The 24,693-nt window shown below is 64.4% G+C and overlaps 1 protein-coding gene across 1 annotated transcript in view; it reads left to right on the top strand.

The window, feature by feature from the left end:
* Abcc1 (ATP binding cassette subfamily C member 1) overlaps nucleotides 1-24,693 on the top strand; it is a 92,578-nt gene that overhangs the window by 56,549 nt on the left and 11,336 nt on the right. The window contains exons 13-23 of the mRNA XM_046437689.2: nucleotides 5,521-5,667; nucleotides 6,744-6,831; nucleotides 8,777-8,852; nucleotides 10,126-10,252; nucleotides 12,331-12,507; nucleotides 13,847-14,014; nucleotides 14,691-14,874; nucleotides 19,231-19,321; nucleotides 21,078-21,210; nucleotides 22,907-23,114; nucleotides 23,344-23,654. Coding sequence (XP_046293645.1) covers nucleotides 5,521-5,667; nucleotides 6,744-6,831; nucleotides 8,777-8,852; nucleotides 10,126-10,252; nucleotides 12,331-12,507; nucleotides 13,847-14,014; nucleotides 14,691-14,874; nucleotides 19,231-19,321; nucleotides 21,078-21,210; nucleotides 22,907-23,114; nucleotides 23,344-23,654 — 1,710 coding nt within the window. The remainder of the gene's footprint in view (nucleotides 1-5,520; nucleotides 5,668-6,743; nucleotides 6,832-8,776; nucleotides 8,853-10,125; nucleotides 10,253-12,330; nucleotides 12,508-13,846; nucleotides 14,015-14,690; nucleotides 14,875-19,230; nucleotides 19,322-21,077; nucleotides 21,211-22,906; nucleotides 23,115-23,343; nucleotides 23,655-24,693) is intronic.

Here is a 24,693-nt window from a genome sequence, read left to right as displayed (position 1 = left end):
AACCAGTGCCCTCCTTCCTGAGCCCTTCTCTTACAAGGAATCGTGTTAGCTGAGCTGGGCGCGGTGGTGCACGCCTGTCATCCCAGCGGGTCGGGAGGCTGAGGCAGGAGGCTGGCGGGTTCGAGGCCAGCCTCAGCAACTCAGCGAGACCCTGTCTCAAGATAAAATAAATAAAAAGGGCTGCAGATGTGACTCAGTGTTAAAGCACCCTGGGGTTCAGTCCCCAGTGCCGTGTGGGCGTGTGTGTGTGTGTGTGTGTGTGTTTAGAGAAAAAGACTGCGTCTGTGCTGAACGTGCGGACTTTCTCCATGTCATTGTCCCCTGAACGGTGCAGTATAGCAGCTGGTGACAGAGCGTTTACCGTCAGGTATTTTGAGCATCCAGAGATGATCTAGTGCACGCAGGCAGACGTGGACAGGCCACCTGCAGACACTGTGCCCCTTCATACCAGGGACTGGAGCACCCCTGGATTTCAGTATCTATGGGGGATCCTGAGCCAGTCCCTGTGGGTGCCGGGGGGTGACTGTGGTTTCTGGAAGTTTCTATGACCTGAAACCACACATTTTCCTGATGAGGAGCCTTTCCTGTCGGGGTGTGCGTTCCGACGCTGGCTCTGGCGGGCTCCCCTCGGCTGTCCCTGAGCTTGAGCTGAGGACACAGGGCTCGAGGTGGTGGAGCCTTCAGAGTGACTGGAGGCTGCTGCACACACACAGCTTGCCCAGTTGGACTCGGGCCTGATGCCTGCACTCTGACCTCCAGATGCCGCTGGTGCTGTCTGGGCCCCGCCGGGCCAGCCGGGTGCGCGATCGGTGGACGGCAGGCAGTGTCGGCCTGGACTGGCGGGCAGTGTCGGCACTGCCAGGCTTTTAGAAACGCAGGGTCTCGGGCCTCGCCCCAGGTGAACTGAAATGGAACCTGAATTTCAGGAAGCTCTGAGGGTGGTTTGAAATCTTGAGAGACACCAGCCAAAAGCTAGCTGTGGGCAAGCTCTTCCGTAAAGGGTCCCTGGTGACGATTTCAGGTGTTCTGGGCCACGTGGCTCTGTCACTGTGCTCCTCGCCCCTGGGCAGGGCAGGAGCAGCCGAGGGTGAGGCTGCAGTGGTGCCGTGGACCTGCGTTCACGCCCACGTATGTGACTTGCGTGTTCTCAGTATCCTTTTGATCCCATAAGCATTTAAAGATGCAGATCCACCCCGGGCTCGTGGACGGCCTGTAGACAGGTGCGGGCCTGGGCCGTCGCGGGCCAGCCCCTGGCGGAGGACCGGAGTGTTCTTCTCCGCGTCTGCTTACCCGCCACGCTCCTCCTCAGCTCAGGTGTGACCCGAGGCCCTCCCTGGCGCTGGACCTCCTCAGGAACCCTGATGACGTTAAGTCACGGGTGCAGGGAACCGGGCTGCATGCTGTGTCCCACCCTCACGGACGACGTCCAGTCCATCAAGACGGACTTTCCCCCGAGTTAGGGTCCGCAGCCCTCCCGGGCCACACCAGTGGGTTGGTACCGGCACAAGAGGGGACCTCCCTGTGGTGTTCTGGGACTCCGGGTCCTCGAGTCCCTTGGGTCCCCAAGGTCCCTCTGGGCCTGGGGCTGGAAGGCGTGCTGTTGGGTCCTCTCTGCGTCTCTGTCCCTCAGGCTGCCCTGGCAGGGTGGGCCGGGCAGAGGGACCTCTCTGAAATTAGAAGTGACATCACGGTGGACCCTAGTTACGGGGGATTTGTTTTGTTATTTTTCTTGACATTAGAGTCGTGCGTCATGCCCAAGGGAGGTACTCGCTTCTGTATTGCGATAAGTTGTGCATCGTCACCGTGTCATAGCGCGGGGGATGGAACCGGGGCCTGCCCCAGGCTGAGAAGGCCCCCCGACACCCCCCCAGCTCGGCCAAGCATACGCTTAAAAGGCAGGAAGAAGCGCTCGCGGTCAGCACCCTGGACTCCAGATGGCCTGCACACAGGCAGCATTCAGCCTAGTCCCCTTTGTTTCCCGAGCAGGGCAGGATGGCGGCAGCATCCCCGGCCCCACCCGCTGGGTGTCAAGTAGTCCCTTGCCCCGCGCTCCCCAGCTGGGACAATCAGAAGTGTCTCCAGATGTTGGCCGATGTCCCCTTGGGAGCAGAATACCCCGAGCTGGGAACCAGAGGTCCCTGGTGAAGGCCCTGACCACACCAGTTCCTCGGGAGCGTTTCCAGAGCCCCATGTGCGGGCGGTGCGTCAGTCCTTACAGTGGTCTATCTCGTCTCCCTTCCCGCTGCGACTGCACATGGTGCAGAAGTCGTGCTGCTGAGGACGGCCTCAGAGGCCGAGGTCTGCAGCCAGCACGGGGGTGGGTGGTGGTGACGAGCTCTGGTTGGGGGGTTCTCGTGACCCTTGGCTCTGCCTGTCCTTAGGCGGAACCTGTGGTTTCCAGGGTGTCACCAGAGTGCACGCCGGCCTCTGCTTTGTCACTTCCTGCCCTGGGCTCCAGGGAAAGACTCTGGACAGCATAAGTGGCCGTCCTTGACCCTGAACTTGCCTCTCGGTTTCGGGGCAGGTGGGGCGGGGTAGAGGCCCCGGCTTTGAGGGAGTTTCTGGGGCGGGGGAGCGGCCGGGCCTGGGGTCAGCTGGGGGCCGTGGCCCTGCCCGAGGCCCTGCCCGAGGCACGGGGCTCTGACTACATTAGGATAAAGTATGCGGCCTGTGCTGCTGGGCGGGCCGCGGGGGCTCTCCACAGCGGATTCCTGCGCTTCAAGGGTGACGCCGTGTTTACCCGGCAGTGGGTGATGGAAGCCAGGCCCAGGAGGCCGGGGCCACTGGGGATGCCGTCTGGTGGCCTATGGGACCTGGCATCTCTCACATCCCCCTCGCGCACTGTCCTAAAACAGCCGCGGTGGGCGCTCAGCATTTTCCATCTCAGATGGTTGGTGGGCGCCTCGCCTGTGTCTCCTCCAGTGGACAGGTGTCCACGTGTGCACAGGTGTCCACGGGCGAGTCTCTGTCATCCTTACGCTGTGTCTCCAGAGCGGGGGACTTGGCACATGGTGCACCTCGCGAATCTGCAGAGGAGGGGAGGAAGGCTTGAATGAACCCAGGAGCCGTCTTGCCTGGACGGAAGCCTAACCCCGTCACCCAGAGCAAGAAGGGGGCAGGTTTTGAGGGACACGAAACCAAAAGGTCGAGGCAGGTACCTGAGAGCATGGCTGGGGGTTGCAGGCACGGCTGGATCTAGAGGCTTCCAAGGGGATGTTGGGGTCACTCGCTGTCTCTCAACTCTGCTTTCTCCATCGTGGTTTCTTTGCCCCTCAGCCACCCCTACAGCAGAGAGCAGCTGCCCCCCACTTTCTGGGTGGGGTCTCACACCATTTTGTGGCTGCATGATATTCTGCTGCGTGGCTATACGTAGAGGGTTTTAAGTGAAGAGTGTCTCCGGGTTGGGGCTGGGGGGTCCACGAGGACTGAATGACCGTCAGGTGACATCCCGACGTCCCCCCGAGCTGCGACTGGGTAACGGTGATGTGGTGTATACTTTTATTTCAAAAAGCTGGAAGAAAGGATTCTAGTTTTCTCCATAAGGAAACGGTCAATGTCTAACCTGAATCCAGGCGTCACGCGGTGTGCACGGGTGTCCCCGCACCCCCCCCCCCCCCCCCCCGCACCCGTTGGTGACTTTTTATGTATCAGTTAAATTCTTTTTAAATGTTAAAAAGAAGAAACCACAGTTCCCTGTGTCAGCAGCCAGTGTGTCAGCCTGCTCAGATGTGTGGCTGTCCCGGGGACCCCGTGTCCCATGTCGGTGGCCTTTGGAGCTCCTCCCCTCCCTCTTGGCCCTCGCCTCCGGCGGAGCTGGCTGGACGGTGTCACCGGGAGGAGAACCAGCCCTACTTGCTGGTGCTGGGCTCTTGCGCCCGGGGTAGATAGTGGGGTCTTTGGGAGAACGGCCCGAGGAGGGGCCCTCTGCCCAGGGGCACTGTCTTGCCACCAGCAGTCCTCAAAGGCCTGTCCTGAGCCCCATTTCACAGACAGGAAAGCAGAGCCTGGCTCAGAGAGGGGAAGTGAGACTCCCAGCGCCACACAGCAGAGCCGTGGAAACATGCAGCTTAGCTCTGCAAAACCGTGCAGCCGAGGGCTGAGCAGGGTCGACACCCGAGGGCTCAGCGCGCCTCTGCCCACCTCTCAGCGGTCGGCCCTGAGCTCTGAGTTCACGTCCCCCAGGGAAAGCCGTGGAGGGCCGTAGGACCATGGCTGAACCGGGGACAGAGCTTGTTGCCCACTGCCGGGGTCCCAGGTTTGCCAAACTGCCCGTGATGCCGTGTCCTGGGACAGCCCGCGATCCCGCTGCCTGGCCCTGCCGGGATCCCAGCAGCGAGGAAGGGACCCACCGACCCAAACCCACCAGCTGCTCTCCCCTCCTGGGCCAGGCCGCCCGCCGGGACTGTTCAGGGCTTTCCCACCACCCAGCTGGGCAGGGGCAGGTGGTCTCTGCGTGCGGGTGGGCACCAGCGGCCGTGGGCGAGTCTGACTGTGTAGGTGGGAACAGGAAGGGCTGCCCCAGGACCCGGCCTGGGCTGTTGGGTTTCTTTTTTTTTTTCTCTTTAAACGTTCCTTTTGCCGGGCGTTAAGTCATATCCTGTATAAGCCAGAGGACCTCGAGGATCTGCCCTCTGCGTTTTACACACCAGACAGCTGAGTCCCTGGGAGAGGAAGTGAACTTAAGGTCGTGCTGTTAGTCATCCTTGCATCACTGTGACCAAAATGCCTGACAGGAACAACTTAGAGGAGGGGAAGTTGATCGGGGGCTCCCGGTTCTGAGGTCTCAGGTCGTAGACGGCCCTCTCCGTTGCTCTGGGCCCAGGGCAGCCAGCCGTCACGGGGGAGGGCCCGGTGCAGGAGAGGTGCTCAGCTCACGCAGGTCAGGAAGCCGAGGGGAAGAGGGGACGGGGCCGCGGGGCAGATGCACCTTCCCTGGGCAGCCCCCAGTGACCCCCTCGTGCAGCCCCCTGCCCACAGTCACCGCCTGGGTCGTCCATGCCATCGTCCATGCCACCCAGCACGGGCTGCTGGGGTTCCAGCTCTCGCCACCCAGTCCTCACTCTGAGGTCGCTGCACTGAAAAACGCAGGGGAGTTGGGGCTCCTCACAGCTGAGCCATCATAGTTGTCCTCCGGGTCCCTAAACACCAGGGATGGGTCTAGTCCCTTCAAGGAGCTGGCGTTTCAGTGTAGGAGACGGCGACTGTGTAGCGTCCCTGCACAGGTTGGGCAGGTGTCCCGAGGACCTGGGTTGGGTAGGCAGCACAGCAGGGCTGTTCTGGGCCTGGGGTGGGCGCAGCTCTTGGAGGCCAAGAGGGAGTGACCAGGAGATGGAGATGGCGAGGTGGCCTCAGGCAGAGGGAGCTGCAGGCCCAGGCCAGGAAGGACGCGCCTGGTGTTGAGCAGTGACCGCAAGTGCCTCGTCCCCGACCCAGCTGGTGGGAGGCCAGGGCGTTGGCCCCGTCACTGGCTGCCCCCGGGGAAGGCCTGCCTCTTGCTCAGCTCTGGGGACCCTGCTGCAGGTGGCCCTGTCGACCTTCGCCGTCTACGTGACCGTGGACAAGAACAACGTCCTCGATGCGCAGAAGGCCTTCGTGTCCCTGGCCCTGTTCAACATCCTCCGCTTCCCGCTCAACATCCTGCCCATGGTCATCAGCAGCATCGTGCAGGTACCGGGAGGCCGGCGGGGACCCAGCCAGGCACCGTCCTCCCCGCAGCTCAGGGCCTGCCTTGCGCTCCCGTAGGCCCCGGGGGCTGGACGAGGCCCGGACACGAGCCGTCCCATGATTTCTGTTGGGCCCCAGAGGAAGCGTCCCCTGGTGCTCTTGACCAAGCCCTGGCTTGAGCGTCTGAGACGGCTCCAAACGCAGCGAGCTTTCCCGAGCTCTGGGGGCCTTTCCAGAATGTTCTCTCCCGCCCTGACCTAGCCTGTCTCCTCCTAGACTGCAGCTCTTGACCCGCTTGATTGATTTCGCACCCCCCATAGGCCTCAGTCCCTCCAGCCCCCTCCCCTGGCCCTGCAGGCTCCCGGGGTCCTGTGGTGGCCCTGCGGTGGCCCGCGGGCAGAGGACAGGCTCCTGCTGTATTCCCACTGCCCCTCGGCCACTTCCCTCCATCGCTGTGTGCAAATCCACTTAAACCCCATTTGTAGCCCCACAAATGGATCCCCCCGAAGATGGGGTTGTGCCGCTCTGGTTAGGCTTTGCCGGAATCAGAAAACCCTTCCCGTGAGGAGGGACCCCGAAAGGAACAGTGTCCCCCAGGCCGGGTCCCCATCCCTGGGGCCCACAGCCCCGTTTCTCCCCCTTCACCTCCCCAACCCTGACCCCCTCCGCTCCCCTCTGTTTCTTTCTTGGCTGAAGAATTCTCAGGCAGGTTCAGAACCTCTCCCCGGGCCCTGAACACTGGCCTGCCCTTCTCCTGACGCAATCCCAGCACCATTATCCTTCCAAACGCCTGCCAACCGCCACTTAAAATAACACCGTCCCTGGGGTTTGCAGGGGGAGGGGCGAGCCCTTGGCGCCCTGGTGAGAGTCGGGAGGGGTCAGGTCCCTGGAGTCCCTTTTCATCGAGGCCCTCCCCGTCCCCGCGTCCTTCTGTCCTTCCGTTCTACTGCCTCTGGGGGCTCTGGAGGGGCAGGAGGAGCCCAGGCCCCTCTTGCTCTTTGCAGTGCAGCTGCCCTGGGGCGGGGGAGGACGTGGGAAGCCGCTGACATCCACGATGCCCTGTAATTGCCTCCACGTAGGCGAGCGTCTCCCTCAAACGCCTGAGGATCTTCCTCTCCCACGAGGAGCTGGAGCCCGGCAGTATCGAGCGGAGGCCACTCAAGGACGGTGGGTGCCATGGTGCTGGGTCGTGCACCGCGGCCTGCCTGCAAGACCCCAGCGAGCGAGGCTGAGCAGGGGCCACCTCCTGGAATCCCCCGGGCCCCTCTTATCTCCTGCCCCAGGCCCTTGGGCTTACACTTCTGCTCCTCCCTGGGAGGTGGCCTCGGGTCACTCCCCTTGTCAGGTTCCAGGCCCTAGAGCTTGGTTCTGTTGTGGGTGGAGAAGCGGCCGTGTCCCCACCCCCAGCTGTGTCCTGTGGGCCTGAGCCCCCCCCCCCCGTTCCCCCTCTGGACGGTGGGATGGAGACCCTTTCTCTGGCAGGGTGTGCCTCTGTGGGCTTGCTCATTCTGTGGACAGTGGACACAGGTCACTCTCCCGCCAGTCCCCTCGAGCGGGGATCCTGTGTTGGAACTCGGTGTCTATGAACGGCACCAGCCGCAGTGACCCGATCACTCTGTGACGCCCCTGCCGGGCACGTTCATTTCCAAAGGTGTCCGCCTACTGACGGACCCAGTGCTCAGCACGGCCCGGGCAGAGGGTCCACTGGAACCTCCGGTTTTGCAGATGAGGAAGCGGCTTGCGTAACTAGACGGCTCCGCCCTCGGGGAAGTCGGGCCCAGCCCCAGCCCCAGCCCCAGCGGTTGGAGGAGTCTGGTCCCCCCCCCATCACACCTGGGCCTGCTGGCTCCTCCCCATGAGGACCGTCCTGTGGACTGTGGTGCCCAGCGTGCTCCTGGCCACGCCCACTAGATGTGGCAGCTCCCACCCCGGTTCTGATGACCAATGTCTCTGATGTCCTGCGAGGTGCCCCTGCGGAGGGCCACTGCCCACGGGGTGCTGGCATCCTGCTCCCTGCCCCTGAGCACCAGGCGTCCTACAGGAGGTGGGGGCAAGGCCACAGGCTCCCCCGGGGCCATGTTTCTCTGTGAAACGGGCCTTGACCCCAGTGGCCAGGGCCGTTTCCTGCACTGATGTTGTTCTCGGCCTCTGCAAGGGTCAGGGTCCCTGGTCAGGGCCACGCAGCCCTCCTGCTCCCTGGGGTGTCCGCCACGGTCTCTGCGACCACCTTGGCAGCCCAGGTCCCAGGGTCCTTGGCGGCTCCTGACTGCGGTGACTTCCAAGGCCTGGGAAGAGCCCTTGAGTGGCATCGCAGAGGCCCTGGGTGCACCCCCAGAGCCACACAGAATCTAAGAAAAACCCGAGCAGCTTCCTCCCAGGAAAGCAGAGGGGGACGGTCAGCTGGGCTGACGGGAGCGGCTCCTGCCCCAGGCCTGTTTCTTGGTGCTGGGGGGAGTTAAGTCTTCACTTGACAACTGGGGGGGGTGCTCTTATCCCCAGAGGTTTAAGTGGCTCCTGGTGAAGAGGCGTTTCCCAGGGAGACGGGGAGTAAACTGAGAGCCGGGGAAGGGTAGATGACCACCAGGGCCCCCTGGGAGCCACACTGTGGGGGCTTGTCCTACCTGGCCCCACCCCAGCCCGCCTGCCCCACCTCCGCTTGTCCTGAGCGGACTGTGGCTGGCGTCCCGCAGCGGTGAGCCCGCGGGCAGGGGGTATGCCGGGGACACGGAGAGGCTGCCAGGGGGTGGGGACAAAGACCCACCTTGGACCTGAAGGCCCCGTGGGTGCCGTGCCAGCCGTTGACCTCGGCTGCTGCTTAGAGCTGCCCAAGCCGTGAGACAGCGGGCAGGGGGGTCCCGAGCGTGGGGTGACCTGGGTCCCCCTCCCTGCAGGCGTCGGGATGGGCCAGCTTCCAGTCCCAGAGGGCGCGTCCACCTCTCTTGAGGTCCTCCAGAGCTGGGGTTGGTGTCCTGTTCAGAGAGCCGATGACCTTTCTAGATACAGCCAGGGGCCCCTGGGGTCCAGCATCCGAGGTCAGACCACCAATGAGAAAGAGAGGGCACTCTGCTCGGGACACCACCCCAGCCTGACTGTCCCCTCTGGTGTCTTCCAGGGACGGGGACGAACAGCATCACTGTGGAGAACGCCACCTTCACGTGGGCCAGGGGCGAGCCGGCCACGCTCCACAGGTGAGGGGCCTGGGCACACGTGGCACAGAGCACTGTGGGCAAAGGTGGATGCAAATCCAGCCACTCGCCACCTCTGTGGCCTTGAAGAGGTCACTTTCTGAGCCTCAGTTGACCCATCAGGAAAACAGGTCCAGCCACACAGGCTCAGGCTGCCCCCAGGAGCAGACAGGTGCGCCTCTCCTCGTGAGCAGTGGCACCCTTGCCCAGGCGGGTGACAAAGGGGAATTTGGGGTTCCCATAGCTGAGTAGCTCCACTTTCAGGTATGGTGTGATCCAGGGTCTCACACGGTTCCATCAGAACTCTGTCCCCCTTTGGCTTTGCGTCCCTCTGGGCTGCTCCTCTCTCAGAAGAGTGTGAGGACAGAGGCCCCAGCTCTGGGGCACGGCTTCCCTCAGCAGGGGACCTGCCTGCCTCTCATTGGTCCATATCACGTCACTTACCCCTCCCTGAGCCAGTCACGGGCCTGCAGGGCCGGGGTGGGGGAGTGACCAGGCTGGTCCAGGGCGGTCTTGCCTTAGCCCACCCCCAGCACTGCCCACCTGCCCTTGTCTTTCACACCACACCAGGGTCGGTGTCGGGGAATGGCCCCGTCCCCCCGGGCAACTGTCAGGTGCCCCTGTCCCCTCCTGACTGGTGACCTTGATCAGCAGCCTCTTTAGGGAGTCCCCAAAACCCAGGGCCAAAGGGACCTTTGAAGAGGCCAGATTTCCCCCTGTGCCTCCAACAGCTGCCCCCACTGGGGTCAGCTTGGAGCTGTCATTCATCAGGCAGGGGACAGGCCCTTCTGGGGAATCCCCACCCACGTCTTCCTGTCCCTTTTTACCTCCCGGAAGACCCGTGGTCTAGGAAGTTCCTCCTTAGGTGTAACTTGAGTTCTTCCTGCGTTCCTACCTGTCCATCTCCCCCTGCTGCATGCTCATCTGGGCTGGGCCCTCCTGCCCTCCCCCAGTCTCAGGGCCCTCCTGTGCCAGTCCCCTGCTGCCCGGGGACCCCAGACCTTCCTCCACTCAATCCCTCCCTCCCTTTGGCCTGTGAGAACATTCCAGGGCTCAGTTGGAGGTGTCCTGTTTTGGGGGACGGCATGGCCAATGTCCCCAGACTCGGCTCTTGGTCCCTCACCCTGGGGCCTTTGCCTCGTACCTGGAGCCCGGGCCGTTCCTGGGGCGCAGACCAGGTGGGCGGGAGGTGGGCCCCGCATCTCTCCCTGCTCGGGGGACCCAGGCGCGGTGGCCGGGGCGGCTGGCTGAGGCCGGACGTGTGGTGTCCTTGCAGCATCACCTTCTCCGTCCCGGAAGGCGCCCTGGTGGCCGTGGTGGGCCAGGTGGGCTGCGGGAAGTCCTCCCTGCTGTCCGCCCTGCTGGCCGAGATGGACAAGGTGGAGGGGCTCGTGGCTCTGAAGGTAAGGCGGGGGCGGGAACCCTCCCCGGGCGGGGAGCAGAAGCCGTGCCCCCCGTCCGTCCCTCTGTCTGTCCCCCCGTCCGTCCCTCTGTCTGTCCCCCCGTCCGTCCCCCTGTCCGTCCCCCCGCCCGTCCCCCTGTCTGTCCCTCTCGCTGCTCTCCCTCCGGCCGCCCCAGGGGACTGGGGTGCGTGTCCTTTATTATTGTGTTGGGGAAACGGCTGGTGGTGGAGCGGCCACAGCCCTGGAGGGGACTCCGGCCTCACTCCCTGCCCGTGCGGCCCAGGGGACCGGCCTCCCAGTAATGGGCGTCCCTCGCCGGCTTCCCCGGCATTTACAGGCTGCCCGGTGTAGAGAGTTTTCTGGTGTAAACGACCGTAGTTCTCCACGGGGTTCCGGCAGGAAGCTCGGAGTGTGATAAGGAGGGGAACCGGCTCCTTTTACGAGGCCTTGGAGAGTTCTGCAGAGGGACGTAGGGGTGGGGGCGCTGACCAAGCTCCCCAAGGCCAGGAAGGGGAGGGGACTCTCTCCCAGGCCTCACCCTCAGTGTCCCCAGGCTGCGTCACTCGCCCATCACGGCTGGGTCCTAGTTCTGCCTAGTGGCTGGGATCCTTCTGAGGACGGACTCACTCCAGTCCCCAGCGTCCCCTCCCCACCCCCGGCCTCTCCTCCGCCGGCAGAGGACAGGATTTTGCTTCCAGTTCCTCCCTGCCCTTAGAATGGCAGCTGTTAGAACAGTGCCTGCATACAGTAGGCGCTCAGTCTATGTGCAGCGAACACTCGCACTCCTGGCCCGTTGTCCCCGTCTGCCCCCTCTGGTGCCCGAGGTCTCTCTGCACCTTGCTCTTGGCTGTGGCTCTTCCTCTCGTAAACACACCTTGGCAGTGTGACTCCTGGGAGCGCGTCCCCAGGGCCTCCCCCGGGAAGGGGCAGTCTCAGGTCTGGTTTGGCTGAATTCTTGGCGTGGCCGGGAGACCAGGGCACAGAGCGCCCCGGGAAGCCCCCCAGAGAGAGCCCCGGGATCCGGAGCCGGGTTCCCGTGCCGTCCCTTCCCCGAGAACCGTCTTTCCGGCTGCAGAAATGAGCCCCTCGAGTTCTGACACCCCCTTTCCTGCAGCGGGGTTTGCTCCCAAGGTCTTGCAGGATGTCTGGGGAACACGAGCCCCAGGCCCCGCCCACCAGGGACGGTGACCTTAGCAGAGGCTCTGAGAAGTCCTGCAGGGAGAGCAGGGTTGGACCTCGTCTGGGCAGCTGTCCCAGGGCGCCCGCCTGTCACGGTGCCCGAGAGACCGCACCCCCCAGCCGGGGGTCTGAGTTAACGACTTTAGCTGTTATTTTGAGAAATGCTGTCGTTGCTTTGAAGTCCGTGTTTTAAAGCCAGAGGAGCTCGAGTCCAGAAAGGGACACCTCACGTCGCGGCCCTCTGCTCTGCCATCTGGCTCAGCAGCACTGTCCCCTGGAGCTACACTGCTGATGGTGGGCCAGACGGTTATCTTGCCGGCTGTTTTGCCCTGGGGGGGGGGGGCGGCGTGCTCAAAGCGTAAAGTCTTGATTTTTTCCAGGTGTTTCTCTGGTGTGGCCTGCCCCTACCTTGTCTGAATTGCCCGTGGGTTTTAGGGCCAAGACTTTCTGACGTTCTGCCTTTTACCGGTTAGGATATCGCAGCCAGCAGTTTGATCATTTATCTGAGTGTTTAGATCAGAGATGGAGCTTCCGGTTCCCACGCCCGGCCTTGTCCCTAGGAATTCCTTGACTTCAGAACCCTTTTAGCAGGGCACCGTGGTGCACGCTTGTAATCCCAACGACTTGGGAGGCCGAGGCAGGAGGATTGCAATTTGAAGGCCAGCCTCAGCAACTTAGCAAGGCTCGAGGCAACTGAGTGAGACCCTGTCTCAGAATTAAAAATCAAAAAGGGCTGGGGATGTGGCTCAGTGGTTAAGCGTCCTCAGGTTCAGTCCCCAGTTTCCCTCTTGGTGAAGCGTCTGGTGGGGGTGAGCTGGAGGACTCTCCTGGCAGGGGCTGAGCCGGCTCTGAGCTGTCCGTCACCTCTGTCCCTGTCTCGCCCCTCCCTCGCCACGCAGGGCTCGGTGGCCTACGTCCCCCAGCAGGCCTGGATTCAGAACAACTCCCTCCGTGAGAACATCCTGTTCGGGCGTCCGCTGCGGGAGCGCTACTACAACGCCGTAGTGGAGGCCTGCGCGCTCCTCCCCGACCTGGAGATCCTGCCCAGCGGGGACCGCACGGAGATCGGCGAGAAGGTCAGTCCAGTTCAGCACTGGCCCCCGGGTCCGTCGACTGCGGCTGCCCGAGGAGGAGCCGCGGGGTCCTAGTGGCTCACACATTGAACCCTCGCTGCTCTGAGTCAGCCCATGGCCGTCCCAGGCAGGGCTCCCCGGGAGGCCCTGCTCCAGGGCACCTGGGCACTGTCACGGTCACGTGTCCACCAAGCTCCTTGCCAGGACGAGATGTGGGAGGAGGTGTTCACTCCTCATGGCCACAGACCCTGTCAGGGCGGTGATAGGAGCAGTGCTGTCGCTGACGCTGGGCACTGCCCACGCGCCAGGCCCTAGGCTGGACATTTCTTGCCCATTTTATCCTCACAGCAAGCTCAGGAGTGGGGTTGGCTCTTTTCCCCATTTAGTGGTTGAGGAAAGAGGCACAGAGAGGCTAAGTGACTTGCCAAGGCCACACAGCCAGGGAGACCTGGAGAGGGGGCTCTGTGTCCTGGTCTCACCCGCTGCATTTATCATCAGGGACCTTTGGTTACCCCCAAGTGACCATGTGGGTCCAAGGCCTGGGCCTCCTGGGGGCCCTGGGGAGGTGGCCCGGCTCCTTTCCCTCTCCTTTCCTGCCTCTCAGTCCGTCCTTCTTGAAGAGTGTCCACATCTGACCCTGAGCGACTCCCGACCGTCCCTCTCTAGGGACGCTCTGGAGGGAGACAGCGCCCGGCTCAGCTTGGGCCCAGCGTCTGCCCTGGACAGTACTCAGAGGCTGAAGGGACTGTCAGAGGGGACCAACAGCCAGGACCCCCCCCAGAGAGCAGTGGCCGTCTCCCAGGACGGGGCTGGGCAGTTACCCAGCGGGTGTCCACGCGATGGCCTAGCCAGTCACGTCATGGCCTTGGGCCATCTGTGGTGGGGACACAGGCTGCTGCTGGTCCTCCCAGTGAGTAGAGCCCAGGCCTGGACTCAGCACCCAGGATGGAGCCCGCCCTGGCCGTGTGGCTCCCCCAGTGACCCATAGATCAGATCCAAGCCCACCAGGACCGTCGGCCACGGTGGGCACCGCAGCAGCCTCGCCGTGACGTCACGGCTGTGTCCCCTGGTGCCGCCCACCAGACTGGAAGATCCAGGGCCTGCCTTGAGCGCTCACTAAGGCCAGGCGCCCCTCCCAGCCACCCTGTCACCCATCTTCCAGGAGGGGCCACCCTGGCGCCCACAGTCACATCCTTGGTCTTTGGGGGGCTGCCGGTGGGACCCAGGACGCTCCTGCCCTGTCTCACGCTGAAACAGCCTCGTGGCCTGTCAGCACCCAGCGGGTGGCCCTCCAGAGTCTTGGGGTTTCTCGGGGAACCCACCCTCCGCGTTGTCCCCCCAGGGCGTGAACCTGTCCGGTGGCCAGAAGCAGCGCGTGAGCCTGGCCCGGGCCGTGTACGGAGACTCCGACGTCTACCTCTTCGACGACCCGCTCTCCGCGGTGGACGCGCACGTGGGGAAGCACATCTTCGACAACGTGGTCGGCCCCAAGGGCATGCTGAGGAGCAAGGTGCTGCTCGAGGGAGGGCGGCCCGCTGGGGGCTCCGGGCGGGGCTGACCTGCGGTGGGCCTGTCCTGCCATGGCCCTGTCCTGGGTGGGGCCTGTCCTGCCATGGGCCTGTCCTGGGTGGGGCCTGTCCACAGCGCCTTTCCTCGACCACATGCCTGCTGCCCCTGCCACTCTCTCTGGCCTTCACCTAGCTGCTCAGGAGGCTGAGGCAGGAGGATTGCAAGTTGGAGGTCAGCCTCATCAACTTAGTGAGGCGCTTAGCAACTCAGCGAGACCCGGTCTCTAAATAAAATACAAAACAGGGCTGGCTTGTGGCTCAGTGGTGAGGACCTCGGGCTCAATCCCTGGTACCAAACCCCATTTAGATCGGAGCCCTGCTGCCGGGCCTGCCTCTGCCTTCTGCAGGGCCTGCCCTCCCTGCTGCGTCCCCCATCGCCGTGCAGCTCCCCATCTCCTGTTGGTGGCTCCTGGAGCCCGGGGCGGCGTCTGGGCTGGTTCTGTCCCTGCACGAGGCCCAGCGTCTGGCCCGCGGCGAGCTCTGCTCACCCGTGGAGGCCGGAGCTCCCGTGTCACCTGGCTCCGGCTTCCCAGCCAGCTCTGGCATCCGGGGCTGGTGACGCCCAGGTCAGGCTGTCCCCGCGTGTGCTGACGGGCCGGGTCTCCGCTCTGCCCGCAGACTCGGATCCTGGTCACACACAGCATCAGCTACCTGCCGCAGGTGGACGTCGTCGTGGTCATGAGCGGGGGCGAGATCTCCGAGATGGGCTCCTACCAGGACCTGCTGGCCCGCGACGGGGCCTTCGCCGAGTTCCTGCGCACCTACTCCAGCGCCGAGCAGGACCAGGCCCCGGAGGACGACAGTAAGGCCCGGGGGGCGTCGGGGTGGCCACGGGGGTGCTGGCGGAGGGCGGGTGGGCGACGGTCAGGAGCGTGTCGGAAGGCGCCCCGCCTGGGGCGGAGTGGACAGGGGTCGCAGCTCAGGCAGGGGAGGACGAGGACAGTGCTGCTGACAGTCCCCTGGCAGGCTCGGGTCCACGGGCCTGGGTGACCTCAGCCTGTCCTTCGCCCCCTCTGAGCCTGCTTCCTCGCTGACGAGGCAGGGGACAGCAGGACCACCCGCTGTGGGGCCCTAATGTGGTGACCCGCCCGAGCCTTCGGCCCACGCTGTGCCCCGTGCTTCAGAGGCGAAGGATAAACAATAGCTCTGGTGACAACCCTGGAGGGTGACGACCCTGGGGTCTGCCGGGTCACAGTAGAACTGCCTGTCCCCAGGCTCTCGAGTGGGCGAGTCTCAGGGGCACCCTTCCATCTGGCCAGGGCAGGCTGGACGTCCGAGGTGCTCTTCCCTCTTGCTGCTCAGTTCCGAGGTTGGGGGTCGGTCTGCAGCCCCCTCGGGTGCCCTGTGTTCCCGTGGCCCTCTGGCGTCTCGGGGACCCGCGGCTCGCCTCCCGCTCTGGCCCGTGGTGTCCTGGAAAGGGAGGCCCCCGTTGGTCTAGAGGACCGGCTACACCCGGCTCAGCCTCCCGCCCGCCCTGCCCCGGCCTCCAGGAGAGGACGCGAGGGGCTCCCTGGGACTCAGGCTCGTTCCTTCCACACTGTCCCTTTTGTCCCCAGCGGTCTCAGATGGACTTCCCGGGGTGGGCTGCAGGGAGCCCACCACACAGCTGCCCGGGGTGGAGCTGACCGCAGGGTCTGCGGGGGCCACGGCCCAGGGGCTTGGGTCGCTGAGGAAGGGTCCGTGCTGCTCGCTCAGTCCTGCGGGGATTTATTAAGCACCAACTGTATGTCAAGTTCTGGTGATGTCTTTGGAGGGCTGCCACCGAGGGCCACCACTGGGTGGCTCCGATGACAGCTGCCTGCTGTCCCACATGCTGGAGGCAGGGAGTCTGAGGGGAGGTGGCAGCTGGCTGGGCCCCTCCTGAGGCCCGAGGAGGCGTCCAGGTCTCTCCTGACTTCTGGGCTCCCCCCTGCTGCACCCTGCTGTCCCCACGTGCCCTGCTCTAGGGCATTTAGGGTTCCCAGGGCAGCTGGCCCGTGGAGGAGGCCCCCGCGTCCCCGTGACCTCACCTCCTGCCGAGACCCTGTCTCCAGGAGCAGCCGCGGCCTGAGGTGCGGGGTTGGGACTTCAGCAGACGGATTCTCAGGGGTGACGTCAGTTGACACCAAGAGCTCAGGAGAGCCGCAGGCCACGGGGAGCAGCCTGGTGTCTCAGGGGGACGCTGGGCGGGGACCGGGGCAAGAGTGGCAGATGTGGGGGTGGGGTGGGCCACAGGACCAGCGCGAGCACCATTTGTTTAAGAAACAGAAGGAAGGCCGGGCGGCCAGACCAGGTGTGCAGGGGAGTTGGGGCATGGGAGGGCAGCGGGGGTGGCCCTGCAGGGTCTGCACCCCAGGAGTTTGGGTTTGGGCCTACATGAGTGGGGAGCCACGGAGTGTCAGGGAGAGGCAGCAGCTGGCCTCGGGACCCACGGCGGCTGCCAGCAGCCTGCCCCGATTCCTCTGATTTCCTTGCGCAGCAGCGTGTCATCTGGTGGAGAAGGTCCTTCCTGCTCCTCTGTGGGTGCATTTCATTTCTCTGGCCGGGTGGCGCACGGAGCCGTCCTTAACAGGGTGGCCCTGGAAGGCCCCGTCCCGTTAGCTTTGGCCACCTCTCAAGCTCCTCCTCTTTGGGGACACTTTTCCTGGTTGGGTCGCGGGTCTCTTTTGGAACCCGGGCTGCAGCGGGTGGGCGGGGACGGACGCTCCGCGTGGTGGCCGAGATGGGCGGTGGTGCTGGTTTCTGGGGGACCCGGTGCTGACTCTGCGTGAAGAGGGGCCCCCGTCCACGCGGCCACCTTCCCACTGGGCAGAGCAGCCGGTGGTTCTGGTCCCGCTCCTCTGTGATCGTGAGTCCGTCTGTGCTCGCTGCGGACCCAGGGACACTCGCTGCAGACCCGGGGACACTCGGGGACAGGCCGCCCCCCCTTCCTCTGCCCCTCCCCCACCCCACCAGCTCCTCCTGACGCCCAGCAGCCGCGGGAGCCCCTCCTGGGGACGGCTGTGCCTGGCAGCTGCCCTCTTCTGACGACGGAGGACCTTGGGACCTAGGCTGGCCGTCCAGGCTGGGCGGGCCACCGGTCAGCTCCGTTTTTGGTCAAAACCGAGGCGTCGGCTGTAACGCAGTTGAGCTGGATTCTCCCTCCAGGGAGGCCAGCCTTGCTGGCCCTGGTCTGGGCTGAGTTCCAGAACCTTCTTGAGCAAAGAGACGTTGGCATAAACGGGAGCCCGGAGGTGCCTGCTCTGAGGGCGGCCGCCCCGCGGTCCAGGCTCAGCTCTGGGGGACCTGGGGGACGTCCCTTGACCGACGGCCTCCTGGGCTCAGCTGTCTGGGAGGCGTGCCCAGCATCTTCCTGCCGAGCTGTCCCCTGCGCTGTCCCCCGCTCCGTCCTGGCTTCCTTCGTGACCCGCTGTCCACGTGGCAGGCTCTCCCCCCTTGGAACTTGGGTCTCAGGGTGGCTCTTGTGCACCTCTGTGTCCCCAGGGCTGAGAACAGTGCTGGGCGCAGGGTGGCTACGCGGTATGTGCTGAGTAAGGGGGTGAACGGGTGACACTGATTCCCCGGGGCACCCACTACCGCGGGTGGGGTCTCAGGTTCCCAGGGGACAGGGACGGCGGCAGACCCGCCAGGACCGGTCACCCGGGGATCCTTGTCCTGTGGCCACCTGGCTGGGACTCGGGGGCCCCCGCTGTTCCTAGTCCCCCAGTGGAGAAGGTGGGCAGCTGCGGAGGCCGCCGTGGGAGGAGAAGCCTGTCTTGAGCTGGGGAGCTGCCAGGTCCCTGAGCTGGGGGGCGCGGGGAGGCTGGGCAGCCCCGTGGGCGGTGCTCCCTGGAGGGCCCAGCTCCCCGTATGTGCGTGAGCGCCAACTGTATGGGAAGTCCTGCTTGGTGTCACACCTCTTCCTGCAGGACGTGTCTGTCTGGTTTGGGGGGTTTCTAAGGTTGTTTCTTTAATTTGAAAAACAAAACTGACGTCAAGGAAATGATCAGCCCTTTGCTTCTCTGTCCTGGCTGTGCCTGGCATCGTCTGCCCAACGCGGTCATGAGCGCCCACGGCTGCAGGTGCCCCAGCAGCCTCGCCCACGGCGTGCTGCCTGCACCCAGGGCCACCTGTGAGCCTGGTCAGCTCCCCTGCTTCCCAGGGTGGGCTGCTCTTCTGGCTTCACAGATGAGCTAGTTGAGGCCCAGAGAGGTCTCCTGTCTCCTCAGAGTGCACAGCCAGTTACTGAGAGCATGTCCCTTTGTCCCCGCTATCTGACTGTGCTGGACCTCAGAGCCCTGGACATGGCTGGGTCCAGGGCTGGGCCCAGGGGCAGCTGTTCATTTGTAACTGCCCCCCCCCACCCCGTGATTCACTCACAGCCAGACGCAGACCCCCGATGTCCCTGGCGGTGGACAGCTCCCTGGGCCAGGAGCCCCTGCCCTCTGCCCTTCTGTCCTGTGGCCCCTGTGGCCCCTGTGGCCGTCCCCTTGGACTGGGGTTTGCATTCTGCACTTGTCCATTTCCCAGCAAGTTCCTGGGGTCACCCTGGCATGCTGCTGGCTGTGTCCCCAGTTGGAACCTCTCTCCTGGGTCCCCTCCCATCTGTCTGAGACCAGCCCTTGAATGGCGCCGAGTTCTGTCTGTCTGTCTGTGTCTCCTCCCTGGCGCCGTGAGCCGTGTCGGGTGACCCTCGACGCTGGATGGGTCCTTCCTGGCACCAGCCGTCTCCGGCTGCCGCGCCCCACAGTGGCCTTGTTGGTGTGGACGTACTAAAGGGCCTCCTCCTCACTGACCCTGGGGTCTCCTGTGACCTGGCCACCAAAGGGGTGACTCCCACACTGCAGGGCCTCTGCCTGGTGGCTGGCACCCCGTCACACTGGTCATTTATTGGGGCGCTCAGGGGACCGCAGGGCTCTGCCTTCCCCCGTGGCTCTGTCCCACTGGCTGAGCCCCACAGTGCTGGCCTGGGTCTCACGGTGCCAGCCCAGGGGCCTGCTGAGGGGCCTTCCACGAGTGGCCAGGCACTGTCCCTGCCCCGGGGCCTGGCTCAGGGTGGGGCAGCCCCCGACTCCCTGAGCTTCCCGGGGGACAGGCCACCTGTGGTCTCCCGGCCGAAGCCGCCAGTGGTCTCTGTCTTTTGCTGTCCCCTTTCCTGCTCTGGGAGTCCCAGCTGTGCCCGTTTCCTGTCTCCTGCCAGGGCCGACGGGCAGCAGTGGTCCAGGGAAGGAGCCAAAGCCAGTGGAGAACGGGACACTGGTGCCGGCCGCTGCGGGGAAGCAGGTGCAGAGGTGAGTGGGGTCACTGTCCCGTGTGCTCCAGGGGACCCTCTGTCCTGCCTGCCCAGGGAGACAGACAGGACAGGGCCAGCTGCTCTGCCTGTGCCCTTGGCCTTCCCCTCAGCCCGGGGACCTTGCTTTCCCAAGTGGAGGCCTCCGCCCCGCCTGCCGCTCTTCCTCCGCGGCACGGCTCCTCCGGGCCTCGTGGTGGAACTGTCTGTCCCCACGTCTGACGTTGGGTCCCCTCCTTGGCACTGGGCGAGGGTCTTTGCTCGGGTCACCCGGAGCAGCCGGGACCTTCGAGCTTGGTGAACCAGCGTCTGACTAGACACAGAGCCTCAGCGACCGCGGCTTGGGCTCCCCACGGAGCCTGGTGCCCCGCGGCCCTGCAGGGTCTCTGACCCAGAGGTGGTGACAGACCTCGTCTGCCCATTGCATGAGAGCTGCCCACAGTCACGTGGCGGGAGAGAAGCTGACCTTGAACTTGGCCCGGGCCCAGCCGAGGTTCCCCAGGGGTGACGTCAGCCGTCCTGCAAGAGGCTTGGGGAGCTGTGGTCGACCTGGGAATGGGCAGAGGACGGGGAGCCTGGCCTGGTGCTGGCCCCGGGGGTGGGGGGCACTCAGAGACGGTGCTTCTGCTGTCACTGTCACCTCCTGGTCGGGCCAGAGGACGGGAGGTCTGGAGCGCCCCTGTCCGGGGAGCTGGACTTGGAGGTTCTGGGTCACCAAGCAGGAGGTTCCGGCTCCCTGAAGGGTGCTCCATCCCCGATGGGCCCAGCACTGTCCCTCCCCGTCCTTCCTCTGCTGGAGGCCGAGAGCCCAGGCCGGCTGTTGATCAGGGGCCGACCCCACCTGATGGCCTCGGCCAGAGACCTTGGGACAGGCCTCCTGGGCGGGAGAGGCTCCCACCCCGCCCTGGGCTGGACAGGGAGCTGGTGCTGGGGACCTGCCACCCCCGGACCTCCTGTCCGGGACCAGTGCTGGGGCGCAGGGATGACTCGGCCGGACCCTGCCCACAGGTGGCACGTGGCTCCTGCAGGTGACAAGCAGGAGGCGGGAGGACTGGAGGTCCTGCTGCCCGCGGCCCCCTCCGCGTTGGCTCGGCCCCTCTGGTTTCTTACAAGTAGCCGGAGTTTCTCAGCTTTTCCCGAACAGAACTGAAAAGGCGGCCTGTGCCCGGGCGCCTGCTGCCACCTGTCGGCACCTGTCGGCAGCTGTCGGCCGGGACAGAGAGGAGGTCGGCCTCGAGGCTCTGCCCTTGGCCTCCCTCCCACCGACTTCCTGACCCCGGGCCCGGCAGGCCCCGGGAGGGGGTCCGGGAGGCCCTGGAGAAGCAGCCCCCAGGACCGGAGGCCTCTGGAACGCAGGGGACGGAGGGAAGGTTTCCTTGGCAACTGTGGACGGGCTTGAGCTCCAAGAGCAGCTGGGGGAAGACCAAGTGTCCCGTGGTCCTCTTTCTGTCACTACTGAGTCAGTGCGGGGGAAGGGACAAGGATAGATGGCGGCTCTGCTCACCGTGGCTGGGCTCACGGGGGCGGTCAAGGCCGGGGGCGGGGTCTGCTGACCACCTTCCCGTTGGCGCAGACCACCCAGAAGTGACCTGCTCACGGCACGGACGGGTGACTCCGTCCCGAGGGAGGACCACAGCCTGGGCAGTGGCACGAGGAGCCTGCACGTGCACAGGTGGTCATCTACACATTTGCTGGAACGTCCCCGCCTGGGGGCCCGGCGCTGGCCCAAGGTGGACCCCCGTGCCTTGCTTCCCCAGGCAGCTGAGCAGCTCCTCCTCCTACAGCGAGGACGGAGGACGGCCCCAGGCCAGCGCCGCTGACCCGCAGAAGGCCGGAGCCAAGGAGGAGGCCTGGAAGCTGGTGGAGGCGGACAAGGTCCAGACGGGGCAGGTGAGCCTGGGACCAGGCCAGGGGGGAAGTGACATGTGTCCAGGGCACGGCCGCGGCGCAGCGGAGCTGGGATTGCGCCCAGGCTCGGGGGGCACCTGTGGTCTCCCTGCTGCCCCCGCTGTGAGCAGGCGGGGCTCAGCCCAGGTGTGCACAGGTGGCCTCAGGTGGTGCCAGATGCAGGGATGAAGAATGGGCACAGACGCAGTCAGGACAAGGCGTCTCCACTCCCCTTCGTCCTTGTGACAGCGTCAGTGAGAGAGCCTGGGGTGGCCTGGGACAGCAGGGTCTGGGCCCTCGTCTTACTGTATTGTTATTATTATTATTTTTAAGGACATTGGTTTGGGGCAAGTGTCAGTAGTTTTCTGTTCCTGGGAGGGATCCAGAGTCTATTTTCTTTCTTTTTTCTTTTGGTACCAGAGATGAAACCCAGGGCCCTTGACCACCGCGTCACGTCTCCAGTCCTTTTTATTTTTTTATTTTGAGTCAGGGCCTCACTAAATCGCTGAGGCTGTCCTCGAACTCGCGATCCCCCTGCCTCAGCCTCCCGAGCCGTTGAGTTTATTCTCAAAAATAAACGTGGTCATACTAAGGGAGGGGCTAGGGTGCGCAAGGCCTGGTGCCCCTCCACCCCAAATAAGTTCCCAGTCCAAACCAAAACTCCCAGGGAAGGCAGGAGGGGAGCCCACAGGCTGGGCACGACCCTTGGTCGCTGGCTGCTTCTCCCTGTGGCTCTCACACCCGGGCTGTGCCAGGCTCTGACCCTCCCAGGAGCCAGAGGTCACCCCAAGACAAGGCAGCCATGCCATCCCGAGAGGGGTGCATTTCTGCAGCCTGGGCCACCGCGTCCTACTGCCCCCAGGGAAGGTGCCCCGAACCCTGCAGGGCAGCCGCAGGGACGGCAGGCAGCTTGGCCGCGTGGTGAAGGACGAGGCAGAATCTGGAGACGGGAGGGAAGCAGCCCTTCCACGCGGGGCCCATTTCCTCAGCCAGCTGCAGGGTCCTGACCTGGACGTAGCTGAAACGCTTGTGATGACCCAGGCACACCCCCAGGAGGGAGCCCTGGGGCTTGTGGACACCACGCCCCCTGCTGGGCTCCACAGGAAGCCCCCAAGTGTCCCCATGGAGCCCAGCGAGCACCTACCAAGGAAAACCGCAGCCTGGTGCTCGGTGCCCAGAGGAAGTGGAGTGGCAGGCCGGGAGCCCTGTGGTGGGAGGGAGGGAGGTTGCTAGGCAACATGTCCCACCTTCCCATTTGCTTAAGACTTTTTGATGGTCCTGGAATTAGCTCAGAGTCCTGATAGGTGCCCCCAGGCCACCTGTGTGGCTGTGACCCCCTGCTTCTGTTCAGCGACCCTTTCCTCCTTTCAGTCCCAAAGCGAAGCTTGCTACACTCCCTTGTACCTCAGGGCCTTTGCATAGGTTGATTCCCCATAGTTTTGTTGGGGCTTTTGTGGTGCTGGAGATAGATCTCGGGCCTGTGCCTCACGCCTGCTCATCAAGCACCCAGCCTCTGAGCTGCATCCTCAGCCCCTGGTGGATTGTTAAATGTCACTTCCTCGGAGAATCCTGCCCCCACGCCGCCCCACCCTGGGTTGGGTCGAGATGCCTAGTTCTGTGCTGGAGGTGCGGCAGGGACAGGCAGGCAGCCGCTCTGCCGGGCAGTCGCTGACCTCGGAGGCCGCTCCTCCGCCCCCAGGTGAAGCTGTCCGTGTACTGGGACTACATGAAGGCCATCGGGCTCTGCCTCTCCTTCGTGAGCATCTTCCTCTTCCTGTGCAACCACGTGTCTGCCCTCGCCTCCAACTACTGGCTCAGCCTCTGGACGGACGACCCCGTTGTCAACGGGACCCAGGAGCACACCGATTTCTGGCTGGGCGTCTACGGAGGCCTGGGCATCGCGCAAGGTGGGTGCCCCCGCCCCCCTGGGCCCACCTGAGCGTGGAACCAGCCATGGCTTGGGGTCTAGTCACAGAATCGGGTCCCCCACGTCCTTAGGGGGCCCAGCCCAGACGGACAGACCCTGTCCCTCAGTAGCCCTTCGCAGGGTGACCCCGAGGGACGGGGGAGAGGCCCAGCAGGCCTGTTTCACAGACGGGCGGCTGAGGACCGGGAGCTGACCGGCTTCCTCCGCAGGCATCGCGGTGCTCGGCTACTCCATGACGGTGTCCATCGGGGGCATCTTCGCGTCCCGCCGCCTGCACCTGGACCTGCTGCACCAAGTCCTGCGCTCGCCCATGAGCTTCTTCGAGCGCACCCCCAGCGGGAACCTGGTGAACCGCTTCTCCAAGGAGCTGGACACGGTGGACTCCATGATCCCGCAGGTGATCAAGATGTTCATGGGCTCCCTGTTCAACGTCCTCGGCGCCTGTGTCGTCATCCTGCTGGCCACGCCCATCGCCGCCGTCATCATCCCGCCCCTGGGCCTCCTCTACTTCCTCGTGCAGGTGAGGGCGGGGCCTGGCAGCCCGGGCAGCCCTACTGTGCGCTGCGTTTCTGCCTCGCTCACCCAAGGGCTCCTCTCACCTCGCCGCCTCCCCAGAGCGGGGCGCTGAGCCTCTGTCTGCAGGGCCGGGCTTTGCTTTTGTCCGTCTTGAACACCTGTGCACGGGTCGTTTTGGGCTTGCAGTAAGGAGACGCGTGTTCTAGCAAGGGCAGGGCTGGGGTGGCCACTCCAGGAGTTTGTTAATATTCCACTTGTGTTTTCTGTTCTCCTTGCCCCCCTTCTCACAGAAGGCTGCCATTCTTAAATTGGTCTCATGGTCCAGGATGGGTGCTGGAGTTCCAGCCATCACAACTATTTTTCAGACAATGAGATTAATGTTAAGGATGAGGGAGCAGATGATTCCCGAATCGGCAGTGCCCATTTCAATACGTCTAATATTCTAGAACTTGGTCATGGAACCACTGTTCTTTGCAAGGGAGGCTAGGAAGGGCAGGATTTGGGCTGGACCCAAGACAGATCCCAGCAGAAGTGCTCATCTGTCAAGTGGGATTGTTGAGCCCAGGAGTGTCACGTTCCCGGTTGACAGACCGGCATGTTGAGGCTCAGAGAGAAGGAGCGTCTTGCCCCAGGGTGGAAGGGAGCATGTGATTTGCCAGGTCTGTCTGGTTCCTGAGCCCGCGTCCTTACTTGCCCCCAAGCACTGGCTGCAGCAGAGTGGCAGAGGGGCTGGCTGTTGAGGGGAGCCTCACGTGGCCGCCCACGTGACAGTGAGGGACCAGGAGGTGTGTCTACCCCTCGCCACTCTGTGCCGCTGGGGTCCAGGAGGCTGGGCCCTGTCCACCAGCCCCGCCTTGGACCCCGCCACCCTGGGGACCAGTGACCCAGAGCACCGGCAGCAGTAGTCAGCGAGGTGCAGTCCCCGACCCTCCGGTGCCTCTTGAGTTGGTGCCGGCCTTTCACCAAAACCGTAGCTGCTTCCCGAATCGGTCTTCGTTCCCAGGCGGGAAAGTTTCCTGAAGGGCCCCGTCCAGCTCCGCGAG

The sequence above is a fragment of the Marmota monax genome, unplaced genomic scaffold, assembly GCF_021218885.2.
Source record: "Marmota monax isolate L192 unplaced genomic scaffold, Marmota_monax_Labrador192_F-V1.1 WCK01_AAM20220418_F8-fsc00035, whole genome shotgun sequence".
NCBI lineage: Eukaryota > Metazoa > Chordata > Mammalia > Rodentia > Sciuridae > Marmota > Marmota monax.
The sequence above is the reverse complement of the archived record's forward strand: the minus strand, read 5'-3'. Positions and strand labels throughout refer to the sequence as shown.